The 15,781-nt window shown below is 42.6% G+C and overlaps 2 protein-coding genes and 1 long non-coding RNA gene across 5 annotated transcripts; 1 reads left to right on the top strand and 2 right to left on the bottom strand.

Annotated features, from left to right (window-relative positions):
- Positions 1 to 817: 817 nt before the first annotated feature.
- On the bottom strand, positions 818 to 3,929 carry LOC111953381 (N(6)-adenosine-methyltransferase subunit METTL3). Its single transcript, XM_070449570.1, is given in 12 exon segments — positions 818 to 1,208; positions 1,296 to 1,406; positions 1,537 to 1,602; positions 1,755 to 2,301; positions 2,303 to 2,356; positions 2,684 to 2,918; positions 3,172 to 3,261; positions 3,263 to 3,339; positions 3,495 to 3,634; positions 3,637 to 3,780; positions 3,783 to 3,822; positions 3,825 to 3,929. Coding segments are annotated over 9 exon segments (1,083 nt in total). The 3' UTR covers positions 818 to 1,208; positions 1,296 to 1,406; positions 1,537 to 1,602; positions 1,755 to 2,103.
- A 2,877-nt stretch (positions 3,930 to 6,806) lies between these two features.
- ttc5 (tetratricopeptide repeat domain 5) lies at positions 6,807 to 15,772 on the top strand. 3 transcript variants are annotated; one of them, XM_070435572.1, is made up of 11 exons: positions 6,807 to 6,842; positions 10,569 to 10,688; positions 12,066 to 12,198; positions 12,636 to 12,847; positions 13,380 to 13,524; positions 13,774 to 13,865; positions 14,016 to 14,072; positions 14,170 to 14,316; positions 14,455 to 14,669; positions 14,931 to 15,075; positions 15,373 to 15,772. In XM_070435572.1, the coding sequence occupies exons 2-11, from the start codon at positions 10,626 to 10,628 to the stop codon at positions 15,490 to 15,492; spliced, it is 1,329 nt and encodes a 442-aa protein (XP_070291673.1). In that variant the 5' UTR covers positions 6,807 to 6,842; positions 10,569 to 10,625; the 3' UTR covers positions 15,493 to 15,772. The 3 variants fall into 3 exon arrangements, with proteins under 3 accessions (XP_070291673.1, XP_023828347.1, XP_023828352.1); XM_023972579.3 differs by lacking the exon at positions 6,807 to 6,842 and adding an exon at positions 10,357 to 10,456 and having other exon boundaries at positions 10,562 to 10,688; XM_023972584.3 differs by lacking the exon at positions 6,807 to 6,842 and having other exon boundaries at positions 10,403 to 10,688.
- Positions 7,878 to 10,320, bottom strand: LOC111981336 (uncharacterized). The gene is made up of 3 exons (XR_002879582.3): positions 8,577 to 10,320; positions 8,391 to 8,462; positions 7,878 to 8,203 (listed from the first exon to the last, which is right to left on the bottom strand). It is a non-coding gene; the product is annotated as an uncharacterized lncRNA (long non-coding RNA).
- Positions 15,773 to 15,781: the final 9 nt, after the last annotated feature.

The following is a 15,781-nucleotide window of genomic DNA, read 5'->3' as shown; positions in this document are numbered from 1 at the left end:
ATCTGTAAGGTCCCTCAGTCGAGKAGTGAATTTCAACCACAAAGACATGAGGTTTTCCAATACCTCACGAAGGGCACCAATTGGTAAATGGCGGGGGAACAAAATGAATATCCTTTTGAGCATGGGGAAGTTATTAACACTTTAGATGGTGTATCAATACACCCAGTCACCAACTCAGTTGACGGAGAGGAAGGAAACCGCTCAGGGATTTCACCATGAGGCCAATGGTGATTTTAAACCAGTTGGAGTTAAATGGCTGTGATAGAAAACTGAGGATGGATCAACATTGTACTTACTCCACAATACATTTAAGTCATGCCGTACACTTTCAAGACGATTTAAGTCAAAACTGTAACTAGGCCACTCGGGAACATTCAATGTGGTCTTGGTAAGTATCTCCAGCATATATTTAGCCTTGCGTTTTAGGTTATTGTCCTGCTGAAAGGTGGATTTGTCTCCCAGTATCTGTTGGAAAGCAGACTGAAATCAGGAAAACCTTACAAATATATGATCCAGGTTTCAAAGTTCTTAGAGATTTACCCAGAAAAAGTCTCACAGCTGTGATCGCTGCCAAAGGTGAGTCTAACATGAATTGACTTAGGTGGTTGAATACTTATCTAAATCAGAATATTTTAATGTTTTGTTTTCGATTAATAAAAAACATTGTTGAAATTTTCTTCCACTTTGGAGTATTTAGCATATTGTTGACAAAAATGACAATTTAATCATTCCCCTTTGTAACACAACAAAATGTGGAAAAAGTCAAGGGGCGAGAATACTTTCTGAAAGCACTGTATGCAATCCCCAATAACCGTGACAAACATTGATGATTTGCCCAATGTTCAACCATTTGAATGGAAATCAAAGATCCCAACATTTTACTCTATTCTTATTGTAATGGGAATGGCCGAAATGTACTAACAAAGTAATAATACAAAAAAATTGCATACTAAATGTTTTTTTGGTGGATTCATTTTGCAGAGATTTTTCTTTCAACCTTATTTATTACAAAATATCGTAATTGGTACAAAAAGACGAACTGAAGACAGTCCATCAGACAGACGACTTGCTACATGTTGTTTGGTTTGCAAATGACTCCGTCTGGGTGGCACTTCCTGAAGCGAGCCAAAACGTCAGGGTCCAAGAGGTGATCAGGGTCCAAGAGGCATCTTCAGTGCATGCCCTCCAATTGATTAYCAAGAGTTACCCTGAGAGAGAGAAAGTGAAAAAATGAGGCTTAGAAAAATAGCGACATACAGACAGATACCTAATACAATAAATACAGAGACACGTACAAGTTGGGTTGGACATTGTGAGGTCTGCCAAAGAGCTCAATCTTCTTGGTACCAGGTGAAAGTATCAATCATCCCACAGATCTCATTTGGCTTGTGGTTGATGGAATGCACCTAAGATAGGAGAAAGAGAGAGGTAGKGACAAAGAGAGGGAGATATAGGAGAGGGTCGAGTTAAAACATTCAGGGCTCTCTTGGGAWGGGAATGTAACATCAAATGGATTCAATGTGTTTGACCCCTGACCTTGGCCACAATGACATCACAGCCCAGCCCTCTGTTGAATCCCTGGGGGCTTTCCGTCACACCTACCTGAGGAGAAACGCACATCAATACACTTTTGTACACACACACACACCATAATAGCAGTAAATACACACAACTGACTGCACCATACCGCCCAGAGCAGAGCCCACAGACTCAGATAAGAGGTATGATGCCGCACAACATATCACAATACATACCAAAATCTCTGTAACTGGTCGGTCTTCAACCAAATGAGCTCATCAACACGCTCATAGCTACGAGAGAGAGCAAGGGGAAGACCCACAGTCAGATTGGGCCAGTAAGTAAATCAACTGTCACAAAGTTTGATGAATAAAGAGACTTACCCCAAAAGACACACATTTTACACACAACTCCATAGCCCTAAAGGAAAGAGCTAGGGAGAGACATGGAGATTAAAACAGTCTATTGTAAATTCTAAGTGAAAGACGTCAATCAAAACACCAATCAACATTATCCAAAATCAGGAGTTTAATCTTCTATCATTAACCAGCTCTGTCAGACCCTTTCTGCTGTAGTGCATGTTCATTAGCATGTACTGGTTTCCTGGCAGCTGATTGGTCGATTAGTAACACTATTCCACACATCTGATTGGTGGAGGTACCTGACTGTCACCCAGAGGAAAAGGAAGCGGTCGTCCTGGAGGAATTGGGTGTGGAGCTTCCTCATCTCGTTGTCCGTCAGAGTTCCATAGGGCAGCCCCATGTGGATGTCCCAGGGGGGGGGGGTCGGCCATCACCACAGATAACTTTCCCAGGACGCGGATGCCACAACAGATCCACTGTGATGGGGGACAAAACCGGATCAAACCGGGTCAGGCTGGATCGAACTGCAGCATCAGACTGCCTAAGAACCACATCTGACTAAATTTGGAGGTAGCAGACATAACTATGTCGACAGACATTTTCCTAATGTCTCCCTTTGGGGATTCCGAAAGTATATYAATTTCAGAAAGTCCAAAACCTGTAGAGACGTGTACCAAAATAAAAGCCTGAGTGGTTGATGGGTGACCCCCCACACACACACACTTCCTTCCAGTCTCTCCCTCCTTCCTTCTCATTAGCCTCCCCCTTTCATCTCCCTGCTTCCCTCTATTCCTCCCTCTCACCTGAGAGGTGAACAGTTTCCCCACGTTTCRGTCTTCTTCCCCCTGGTATAGTCCCACCTCCATGTCCCAAGCTTGGGAACCCATCAGACCCCCCTCTGCCTCTGGAGGCTGTCGATCCCCTAGTGGACATATTTTACAGGTGTCCATGTGGAAACAGGTGCTGAGGAAAGAGCAGTCTTCAAGACTCTCGTCTGTATGCTTGTTGATGATGCGTCAGAGGGGAGAGAAGACTGGGCTTAGTCAATAGGGTAGGACAAAAAAAAAGATAGATCAGCCAATCATAAGACACATAAGTGATTGAATGGATAGCTCCAATGAGAAGGGAGAGAGCGCTTAGAGATTCGATCAGCACAACAATCCTTTTGTGGAGGGGATGATTAAATGAAGTATAGAACGAAAGATGAAGTCAGAAAATTGGGATTTCTTGATTAAATCAAGAACAATACATCTTTGGGAGAGTATTTCTAAGACTGTGTAGCTGCACTGACCGGAAATGCTGCTTGGTGCAAGCCTGGGGTGTGAATCCAGACCGCAGACACAACTTTTTGGTCCCGTGGCCACAGAACTCTTGGACCTGAACGCGACCGGAACTTCTCAACAATGGACTGTTCTTTAGCTGTGCTGGTGTTCAGCAGCTCCAGATTCGCTCTGCTCATCTATAACACACACACACACACACTTGGGTTTTGATTTCGCCATTGACTGTGTGTCCCAACGTTGGGCAGTATAATACAGTTTGTACTGTTATGGTTCAAACTACATCCAGGCTATCCCCATCTATTTCCCTTCCCTCTTCCGGTTTATACTGTACCTTCTTGCTCTGCTGCTTCTTGGTGGATTTCTAGTTCAGCAGGCTCTCAATCTCCATGTCCAGGTGAGGCGTCTTCCKCTTCCTGGTCCTGCCCTGTTTATCTGCCCCGCCCATTTCTCGGACAGCCTTCCAATCAGAGGGCCAACTAGCTGGAAGGAGGAAGCCGGTGCCAGTGTGGTGGAAGAAGTGGGCAGAGGGGAGGGTGGGTTCTGAAGAGGAGCGGATGAGCCTTTTGGACATTTATGGTGGGCTTGGTCCTCTGCTTTCCACTGGGGCCCCATTCTGAGCTAAGGCCCCCACCCCCAATCATGGCCCAGAGTTGTGTGTGTGGTCCACAGAGATGACTAGTGTGGAGGAAGAGGTGCCCATAGACGGCTAGCTTACTTCAAAGAGCTCCTGGACAGAGAACTTGAGCAGCAGACTCGATGCAGCCATGGGTGATGGGCGCTTAAGACTGGAGGAGAAATATAAAAGACAGGGATAAGAGAGAGGAAGGCAAAGAAAGGGAAGGATAGGAAATGGAATGTCAATGTGATGCAGTCAGTCAGTGATGGCAAAGTGGCTTATGAATGTCATAGCAATTACTCCTATCCAGTCTTCTTTCAAAATTAGCAACAGCATGTAACACATACATTGAGTGTACAAAACATTAGGAACACCTGCTTTCTCCATGACAGACTGACCAGGTGAAAGCTATGATCCCTTATTGATGTCACTTGTTAAATCAGTGTAGATGAAGGAGAGACAGGTTAAAGAAGGATTTTTAAGCCTTGAGACATGGGTTGCTGGGTTGTTCACGCTCCACAGTTTCCTGTGTGTATCAAGAATGGTCCACCACCCAAAGGACATCCAGCCAACTTGACATAACTGTGGGAAGCATTAGAGTCAACATGGGCCAGCATCCCTGTGGAACACTTTCAACACCTTGTAGAGTTCATGCCCTGACAAATTGAGGGAGTTCTGAGTGCAAAAGGTGGGGTGCAYCGCAATACTAGGAAGGTGTTCCTAATGTTTATACACTCAGTGTACTTTCTATTGTTGTTCTGTACTTGTCTATGCAAATATAYTAGACCTTGGTCACAGGGATCACTGTTGAGCTCATCAGTGATGGTCAGATGAATCAGTGGGRAGTGAGAGGCTCAGGTCAGACAGATATCCCAGGAGTCTCTCCTCTACTTCAGCCTCTTCCTAGGGGGCTCTGGAGGGACGTTCACTCCATGCAGCAGCCTCTTCAGCATTGCTGCCTCCCACCTCTGAGAAAAGATAACCACCAAGTTGTAAATCACATTGGCAGTAACAACAGTGCTTATGCAGACTAAGAGCTTTGCTCACTCACAATCACTAGTATCTGGACCATATAGCGATGGGTCCACAGACAATGCACAAACATTAACATGACTTTTTAATTGTCCATCTTCCTTTCCACCTTTTGKTAGCTAGTTAACATTAGCATAAATATACCTGCAGCTAGCCAGCAGATGCAACCCGCTGATTTACAGCTGCACTAGGGTCAGACAGGCTTCCTGTGTAGATTAAGACACAGTGGAGCTGGTGTGACATATAGTTTGGAAAATGTACCCCAATCCAGGGATTAGAAATGCATTGTATTGGATAGCAGATGGTTTACGGGCTCCTGACAAATTCTGCTGTTTTGTTTGTTTTCCAAAATGGCTGCTGTGGTTTATGCTACCTAGCATGAGGACAAAAGGGAGTAATTCAATCATCTCAGTGTAACAGTTGGGATAATGGGACAATTCAGAGGACATCCATCCATCCCTGGATTGAGATACATTTTCTGAGCCATATCTTGCAAAACTCTGCACGGTTTCCAATAGTTTGCACAGCCACATAAAAAAATMGCCTATATCATAAAAATTCATGAAATTATTTGTGTACTTTTTGGTCTTAATTTAAGGTTGGGTATACAGCTAGCAGTGTGGTTAAGTTTAAAGTAATATGTTAATAGGAATGTAGAAAAAAAACGCAGTTTATGACTTTGTGGCTGTTGCAACTCGTAACTAGTAACGTTATTTGAATAAAATGCACCTTTGAATAACTTTTGTCCCGCCCTGTTTACGTCCCTCGCCCATGCTCGCGTCGCCCAATGGTCCACCGCCCACTCTGCTTCCTTCCTTGAAAATGAATGAGCTTCCGTTGTTTCATCGCCCCTTGCCTAAACTTCAGACTGTTACCATAGTTACTCAATGCTATATCAGTCAAATAAGTCGCTGTAAAAAAGACGCAAGTCTTTACAAGGCAGAATGAATAAAATTATATTTACACTTTACAGGTTGTACATGCTTTTGGTGGTAAGAAGTGTAAATAGGGTATCCATAGGAAAGTGTTGAATACCTGACTTTTGCGGCGCCGGTAGGTTCTCTAGCTTTTATTGTCAATATGTAAATAATAGCCAAATGTAACAATGTAGTCCACCTAAGCACTTTCCTTGCAATCATTTGGAAGCATTTGTGGTTCGGTTAGGCTCGTCCATATTGTGCAAGTGTTTGTCAACAAAAATATATAAAGTTACATTCCAGCATACTGATGGTCGGGTTGATAACACTACTCTGTGGATATTGTGTCTCACATTCCGATCTGCAAAAGGACCAGACACACGGACAACTGGTAAAGTATCTGACTTGTAGAGGTCGTGAGAAGAAACTTCCCTGATTTAATTTCTGCATGATGTAGAATTCGACGCACTTCAACGTAGGGTCTTCAGGCTGCATCGCCGCTAACGTCCTGCTGTATATCTCTTGTGGCATTGCGTTAAATTGCAGCATCACTTGGATATGTGTGCAAACAAAGTTCAACATTCACTTCATGCCAAGCCGTCGACGCATACAGTTTGATACATACGTTCGATAAATCCAACGTATGCACCACACAGAACGCACTGCAACTGCCTCTGCAACGCACTGTTGCAAGCGTTACATTGGAAATGCGACCTGTACTGAGTTGTGTGGGGTCTTTCCGCCGCCTCTTCAGTCTCTCTCGCAGAGAATACTGGTGCTTCCTGTGTGCCTGGATGTTGTGCCATGTATGCGACATTTTGAGTCGGAGCTTTCGCGAAAATAAATCGGAAACTAAGCAAGCAATATCACTTGCGTGCATGACACACTAGCACAGGCTGCCGCGCGGTGAAACGCCGCTTCCCATTCATTTCAATGGAAAGAAGTCAGAAGCTGAGAGGGCGGTGAAAAATACAAACCTTTCCCAACTTTATGCAAATCACCAGCAGCGACCGCTAGGCAATGACCAATCATATCGAGTGGCTCCCATGACGAATTTGACGCTATGCGACCCAAAGCTGGAGACTTTCTTCAGCAAACATGGCTGGAAGCAAATGTAAGTGATTATAACGTCATAACGATGCAAAAAAACGTATTGTTGATAGAAATATGTTAGTTGATGTAGAGACAAACGACTATGCATTTTTTTTTWATCATAAAGATAATTTACGAAAATCGTGATTTAGCAAGTTAGCTGACTAGCTAACGTTAGCCAGCTTTATGATGTTGTGACATGAGTATGAAATTGTAATTCTGAAACAACCAGCAAACCAGGCAGTCYTCTTGTGAAACAGTGGATGTGAKGAATCTAGCTAGCTAAACATTTACTGCAAATTGAATGTACTATTTTGTAAGCTTGCCTTGCTTATAATTGCCATGCAATACAGATAGATTAAATAAAGTAGCTAGTTATGTTCTTGCTTATTGTGGAGTGAAGAATAAAAATACCTGTATGCCTATGGATGTGTAGCTATCTAGCCGATCTGTGTATGGGCCCAAACGTTTGGTGTACATATTAGTTCAGAACCTAGCTAAAAACCTCAGCTATCATAGACAGTTGTATCAACTTCAAAACAGTCTGAATGACATMAATGAAGCCTATGGATTGAGTAGAATATAACTTTGTGCCAAGGATGCAAGTCGTATTTACATGTAGTTATTACCATGCATGAGATCCTCACTTTGTAGCCTGTACATTTAATATATTCACTGATCATGTACTCTACCTAGGCAAATAAAGGTGCAGCTCAGGTATGAATGTCATATCCACTACCAGGAGTATCTGATGCTGTATATGCATGCATGTATGTATGTATTACAATTATACACTTCAACAGTGTTTACCAATCTTGGTCCTGGGACATCAATGGTTACACATTGTAACTAATGGACTAGAAACAGGATTTAACTAKTTAAAAGGCTTTTTGTAATTCAWATATACAGAAATAGAATTTAAAAAACAGTACACTACACTTCCTATGCATCATGTCAATATCTAATGCCCTTCATCTGCATCTGATAAACAGGATAGGTGTAGTGTTTCATCAAATGAGACTTCATTTCAAACCAGTAGAGAATGTGAAACGCATTATTGAAAGAAGTTCATTATCCAAGTGTTATAAATACATGCATTATAAATATTATAATTACAAGTTCAATCTGTACTTCAATGCACATCTGTTGTGCATTATAAAAACAGATGAAGAAAGAGGTGTAAAAGACAGAAAGGGAAAGAGGTAAGAACATAGGAGCAGGGAAGGCAGCATATGATTAATGAATCACAGTGCAACCCAAATATTCTCTCAGTTCATCACAATTACATAATAGTGTCTCTAGTCAGCCCAGAGGTTATCTTAAAAGTGGGTGAGGTGGCGATGATAGGCCTGCGGGTTGACATCCTCTCACATCAAAACATATCTGCAGGCGAGAGACAGATGAAGAGAGAGAGCATGTTTAGCCTTGTTTTTATTTTTTATTCTAACATTGTTAGTCATAATATTTAGGAGGTGAAATGCAAAACTGACCTTGGATCATGGCACTACTGCATCTCTATCTGTATTTCTTTAATAATAGTTCCTGTTGACCTGACCAAGTGACCTCTCACCTCTGATCATGCTGTGGCCTCTATGTAGCCAGTTCCAATGCAGGAGGGGTTCAGCGACACAGTTGATATAACCTAGAGGATTTAGGGAGAAGAGAGAAGGATGAAGTTAAGGAGAGAGACTGTTATTGAGAAAATAAAGTAAGTTAAAAGAGACTGTGTTCAACAGGAATCCATGTGTGGCCTCACCTGGTGTCCACACCACACTAAGTAGCTGCAGAGTTCTTTATGCTGAAAAACATAAACGGACACACGAGGAAAAACAATATAGCGTAGTTATAGAAATAATGAAGTGTCTTACTATTCTCCATGGTTGGCCGTCTTGCCTATTCTATGAAGGTGGAAGGAGCCACATTACTGCGCAACACAATCCATCAATCAGATTGATACATGAGTGTGTCGGTGTGGGTTATAGGGTGTCTACTTGTTCTACATTTTTTCAGTATGGGTGATTTAAAATAGCCTGTTTTCTTTTTGTACAGACATCACACCCTTACCTAAACAGCACCGTCACCTGAGAAGTAGAAATCAAAGGGAGAGAAATTGGGAACTGAATAACTGCAGTTGACATAGCTAAGTAAATGGAAGAATACTCTTATTGCAATGTGAATGGCTCTTAAAAGAGCCTTTGGTTGTGCATAGTGTAGTCTATGGTGTTAGAGAACAGCTTTTCGAAAAAGTAGGAGGTGAAGATCTCCCGCACACAGATTGCCTCTCTTGCTGCATTGATGGACCCCATCCTTGAAACATCCTGTAGAGCAGCAGACTTCTCCCCTGGCACACGGCGGTGAGCTGCAGATTCACTCCTGGTCCTCGTGTCCATCCTCATGTAGTTATGCAGGACACAGGTAGCCTTCACACACCTGAATTACTCCAGGAGGCAGTCCTAGATGGCCCTGGTCACCCAACCTTGCAGTGCCCTACACGTTAACTGTAGGCAATCGTTTAAGGAATCTCCAGTTACAAGGTATCTGTAGGAATATGGAAGACAATGTAATTATTTGACTTTTACATCACCAGGTCATTGTGGATTATAATAATATCCCTGATAACAAATCATGATAACATTGGATTGATAGATGCATGGGCACACGCATGTGTAGTATGTGACAATAACAGGACCATATCAAGGATAGCATCATAAATTAATACATAAATACCACTTGAAGCTTGATGATGAGTTGATCACTTGAATCAGCTGTGCAGTGCTAAGGCAAAAACAAAAATGTGCACCCCTTTGAGTCCCCAGGACCTGGACTGAGAACCACTACTCTTCATTGGGACCTCTTCATATGTAGACAGACTTTCATAGCCCTCTTTATRTGAGGACAGAAAACCTCACAAGAAACAGACAAAATTATAGTCAAATTACACCGCACTGAATATTATGTTACTATTATCTCCATCTTCACTTCTAGGAATAGCCTACTCTCTCACTGGCAGTTGGGGGTGCTATCCTTTCACCCTCTTCCATGGCTGTTAGCTAACTACCTACAAATGCATTTGGAGTTATTTTTTTTATATTTTTTTTACAGTGATAAATACATCAAGATAGCTAGCTAATATGAAGTTAGGTAACCAGACCTTCATACAAACTTGCAATGCTGAATTCTTGACGCACAATTGAACATGTTGCCAGCACGCCCACAAGCGAAATGGGCGGCCTAAACCYCACGCGGCGATTTACCGCTATCAAGTGTACAGGCTCGGTTAGTTTAGCGGGATTAATGTGGACCAATAGCTATGTGTGGACATGGCAACAACAATAAATTAATGGTTCTCTCTTGTTTGCTGGAAAATCTAACAGGTAACTTAAAAWRWWTWTTTTWWTTTTTTATTGCAAGTAGGATTTGTCACCTCGCAGAACTAGTTGAAATAATATGTTTAGGTTATGTTAGGTCGTGGCTATTTAAAATAAATAGATTTGTTCAAATGAGCAGAAGACGGATGTGTTTTAGAAAAGGACACATTTCCGGTTCGAAAGGGGATACTTCCGGCAAAACGCTTGTTTATGGTTCATGGTTCAACAACTATCCAAACTTAGATAGTTCATTAGTTAGCAATCTGCGGTAAAATAAATAATAATAATACAAACTTCGATTTAGTACAMTCACTAAATAAGAGTTGTTTAGAAACTAATATGTTAATTTTCTCCTGCTGCTGACCCCTCTTAGCCAGCAGGTGCTGTGTTTTCAATGTAGTTTTCTCGAATTCTTCTTCCAACAACCACTGGGAAAGATGGCGGAAGTGGATAAGGATGGTGATCCTGCGGCTGAGAAAGATTACTTACAGATCTTAAAGGTATTGCAAAAAATAATGCTATAATCCCTACATGTAATATATTGTCATGAAGTTTCTTAACCTGACTATTTTAATGAAGGTCTTGTCTAAAGTTAGACAGATTACATCTTCCCTTTGATGGTAGCTTTTGTTTATTCCATGTGTAACTCTGTTGTTGTATGTGTCGAATTGCTATGCTTTATCTTGGCCAGGTCGCAGTTGCAAATGAGAACTTGTTCTCAACTAGCCTACCTGGTTAAATAAAGGTGAAATAAAAAATAAAATAAAAGCTAGTTAGCTCTCCTCCAGACTCGTTACTATAACAACTGACACCAACTGTCATATTAATCGACCAACATCTGTTTGTGGTTGGTTTTTAGCTATCTTCAACCCGAGTTGGTTGTCTCTAAATCTGCCGAGCCATCAGTTTTCTCTATATGTTTATGCATCAAGCTCCTCAGTTAGCTAGTTAACGTTAGCTAGCTAGCTTTGGATGGTGTGCATCGTTCTTAGTTGCAATCTCTCTCCATCTTTGCTACTAATTTATTACTAAGTTACTTAGTATCCAGCTAACGTTAGACAGCTAGCCATGATGCAGCCAAATATGTTAGCTAGCTAAACTTTCTGCGTCATCATACCTCATAGCCCAATATGTATTTTTTAAAGAGCCTATCGTTACTTCTTAAGGTCCAAGGTCAGGACCTTATATGATACTGTATCTTAAGAGGTAGACTGTCTCTGGCAGATAAAGCAGCCAAATACTCCATCTAAACGTGAATCGATTCTAAATTGTGATACAGTTTTAGAAACATAAAGCCCTTTTACTTACATATCAATGTTTTAACCGGCTTTATCACAGTTGTAGCCGACAGTATTTTTCAGTGACAACACATTTTTGGCAGCCTTCTTCCATTACACAGGTGTCCGGGGGCATGCCATATAGCTAATTAGCACAGGTTGTCCCTCTGTCTTCTGTCTGTCTACTGTACCATGGATATACGATCTGTGGGAACAATAACCCTATGAAGGTGTGTATCAATGAAAACTTTCTCACTGATATGAAATATACGGTCCTTTGCTTTCAAAACCCTACATGCATGTTAATGTTCAGACTGAACGTCGGGGCTCTTAACAAAACTCSCTCTTACAGAAGACGCCTTCTTCCAATAACTCTTATGTGTAATGTAATGGATCCCTCATTGCCAATGAGCATGCATGCACCCACTCATGCAAGGGTCCTAGCCTCATCAAGTAAATTTGCAGTCCAGTCCTATTCAGCAACACATTGCAAAATCATATTCTTGTATCATCATCTGCCTCTAATCATGCATCTAGTTTCTTTCTCTGGTATCAATACCATGGTATCAATACCAGTTTCCATCTCTGTTTCTGGGTCAGGAACTAGTGGATGAGTTGTATAATTTTCGGGATCATTACTTTGAGACTCACAGTGTGGAGGATGCAGGGAGGAAACAGAGTGATGTGGCAAAGGAGATGGAGAAGACTCTAACGAAGCTTAGGGAGAAAGAAGGTGAGATGACAGAACAGAAAAGGAAGGTGTGTTGTGATTTAGTAACTACACATGTAAAAAATAATATACTGACATTTTGCATGATAGCTTTGAATCCATTTGGCATTTTAATGTTTAGCTACACACATTTTACTGCACTATTCAGTACTCGCACTTGCCTGACTGGAGAGGGATGTCTTTATGCATTATTTATTCATCAATGACTTACATAACTAAGACTATTTGTGTCCACCCATCTCATCTAGTCTTATAAGCACTGTTGTCGTCCACCAGCCAGCTCTCTCATACAGTAGTAATTGAGCCTGGGGACGAGGTTACATAAGCACAGTGCTAACTGAGTTCAGCTTTGCCTCCATTTGATATCTAATATGTGGGGTTACATCTTCAAACACAAAATAATTCAATTGACTACAGAATAATCTCTCTGTCTTCTCCAGAGTCGTATAAACACAGAGCTGAGTTCCTGCTTCTGCGGGGCCGCTGCCTGGGGGTGGCTCCAGAGTTTAGCACCACCGCTGAGGAGTGCCTGTCCAGGGCCGTGAAGCTGGAACCTGGGCTGGTGGAGGGCTGGAATATCCTGGGGGAGCAATACTGGAAGAAAGGAGACCTGACCACCGCCAAGACCTGCTTCACTGGAGCCCTGCAGCAGGTTAGCAACAATACAGTAGTAATACATTTTATTTGCATAGCTGCGCGTTATTTAATTTATAGACCGCAGGAATCACAAAGCTCTTGAGGTTAACTGGAGAGAGCGATGTCAGTGTCGTGGTACTGTTATTGTGTTGAGAACAAAGTATTCAGTAGAGCCTTGCTGAGAGGATAACATGAATAGAATGCATGTAAAGTGTGCAACACTGGTTATAGCCTTAGTTCTACACAAACAACAGCTGTTTCTCTCAGCCTTCCAAGCCATAGCTCTTCCTCTCCCATTGTTTACACCTTTCTTTGTCTATCTCTTTCTTTTTAACTTCACATCTTTTGTTCACAAAGGTCTCTTTTTATCCTCTATTCCTAAATCATTTACATTGACCTACTCCCAAACCAACCAACCCATTCCAAATCTGGCATAATTGTGCTGGACCACACAGGCCACAATATAATTATATATATATATATTTTTTTACTTTTCATGGTTTTATCTGGATTATCCTCATCCCATATGTTTTCTCCCTCCCTCCCAGAGTAAGAACAAGGTGTCTCTGCGCAGTCTGTCCATGGTGCTGAGGCAGCTACCGGGCAGTGATGAGCAGGGTAAGAGGGTCCTGGAGAGTGTGGACATGGCCAGGCAGGCTGTACAGCTGGACGTCACAGACGGCACCTCCTGGTGTGAGTATGATGGGTAGTCTCATAACAGATATTCACATTTCACATGGGGTTACTGGGGTGGAGTATGGGTACAGTTACATACGTTGGAGATGTGGATGGGTCTAAGCATGGTGGGAAATGATTTTGGCTGTAATTCACYTTCTCAAAAGAGAGGATAAAAGAACAGCAGTTTATGTAAATGAATGGTATGAGAATGTCTTATAGTGCTGAATATGAGTGGAACATTGAGTTATTGGTATTTTTTGACAGACATCCTAGGAAACGCCTACATCTCCCTGTTCTTCACCTGCGGACAGAATCCACAGATGTCTCAACAGGCTCTGAGTGCCTACGCACAGGCCGTGAGTGAATATGTCCACACACGCACACCAAACTGGGTTGTTTTTACAAAAGCCTGACTGGACAGTATGGGCAAGTCAATTTAATTCTCAGGCAATAATRGTTGTTCAGCAACACTACATAATTCCTTTCCTCTCTGTTCTCTCGCTCAGGAGAAAGTGGACCGGACAGAAACCTCCAACCCTGATCTACACTTCAACAGAGCCACGGTAACACATTGTTTACATATTCTGATATGATTGTTACAATAGGCATGTGAAAAATGAATTACATCAGAAAAATGCATGATTGTGTCCCCTCCTTCAGCTGTTCCAGTATGAGGAGATGTTTGGGTCTGCGCTGGGGGGGTACTGCCGGGCTGCGGCACTGGACCCCGCGTGGAAAGAGCCTCCAGAGAGGGAGAGGCAGCTGCTGGAATACTTGGAGAAACTCACAGCACTCACAGAGAACAAGGTAGGACAGGAGAACTACAAACGCATTTCTTATTACCATTCACCGATGCAAAGGAAAGTGTGTTATAAATCACCAGTAGGTGGTGGCAGAGTACTATTCTTTCCCACTGGTTAGTCTGCTACTCTTTCACCCCTATAGGGGAAGGTGAAGGCCCGGCGCCTGCGGACAATGCTCTCCAACCTCAGCACGTCGGCCCTGGGGCCGTGCTCCTCCCCTCAGTTCCGCTCCCCCGCAGGCCGCGTTGGGAGCCTGGAGCCCCGCAACCTGTCTGCCCTGACACACGGCCACAACACTGGGGTGGCTGCCCTGGGCAAGGTGGTGTTCAGCCTGGCCTCCGAGGGACGCATGGCCTTGTGAGTCTACCGTCTAATGATAGAATTCTATCTGTAATGTGGGACCTGCTGTGCACTTTGTGTGTGTTTGCATACATGTTTCTTTATGCATTTAAAGAATGATAGATAGCGTTTCGTGTCCCTTTGCTTAATTATGAATGTTTTTCTCCATACCATACAGTGCATTCCCTTGGTTGAACATTAAGTTTTATGATGAGTTGTCCTCTTACTGTACATTCTCTATGGTGGATAGACGGTAATGTGACTGTCTCTCTCTCCCAGTACGTTTGGCATGGTGGACAGTGAGGAGACCTGCTGCGTGATCATGGTTTATAACACAGCAGACAGTTGGGGTGTTCTGATTGGCGACTCAGTGGTCATCCCAGAGCCCCAGGTCAAACGCCACAGTGTAGCCCACAACAACCAGGTCAGTTTCTCTCTCTCTCTCTCTCTCTCTCTCCAGCTAACATGGACCACTGCACACAACTTGTGATAGGAATGTTATAACATTGTGAAAACAGGTCGGTGTCTACAACAACATGCAGTACTTGTGCTATAAACATACACAAAGCATCTGACTAGAATACAAACTGTGATTGCACTGTCCAAAGATGGAAATCCTCTCTGTATTAGGTATGATGTTACATTAACAATGTAATTCTTGATACTCTCAACATTTCTTATTCTCTGATCTATTCTCTCTTCTCCCCTGTGCCTCCTGCAGACGTTTGACTTCCGCAGTATACGAGTGGACTCTCCTCTACTCCTCATCGTCAATGGCAAGAGACAGAATGTCCAGGCTCAGACTGCAGCCTCCGTCAGTTACAAGCCCCAGAGTGAATGAGAGGAGGGCGGCGGAGGGAAGAAGCATGATGAGCGAGTGCGTTTTTTCAAAATGTTTTCATGTGTGAGTTTTGTAAATAGTATATCCTTGTTATGTTAAAGTCTTTAGGAATACACCGTTTGTACATATTTATAAATATTTCTTCGTTTTTTTTGTATTTTGTGGGAGGGAGGCTGGGGGATTTTGTAAATGACTGACTACAATATGATAATTCATTGCGATGACAATGGTGTCAGGCTTGTGTTCAAGACATTAAAACAAACACCCCCCATTCCCCAAATATTGTGTC

The sequence above is a fragment of the Salvelinus sp. IW2-2015 genome, linkage group LG3 (assembly GCF_002910315.2).
Source record: "Salvelinus sp. IW2-2015 linkage group LG3, ASM291031v2, whole genome shotgun sequence".
NCBI lineage: Eukaryota > Metazoa > Chordata > Actinopteri > Salmoniformes > Salmonidae > Salvelinus > Salvelinus sp. IW2-2015.
Note: the sequence above shows the minus strand (reverse complement) of the source record. Positions and strands in the feature narration are given on the sequence as shown.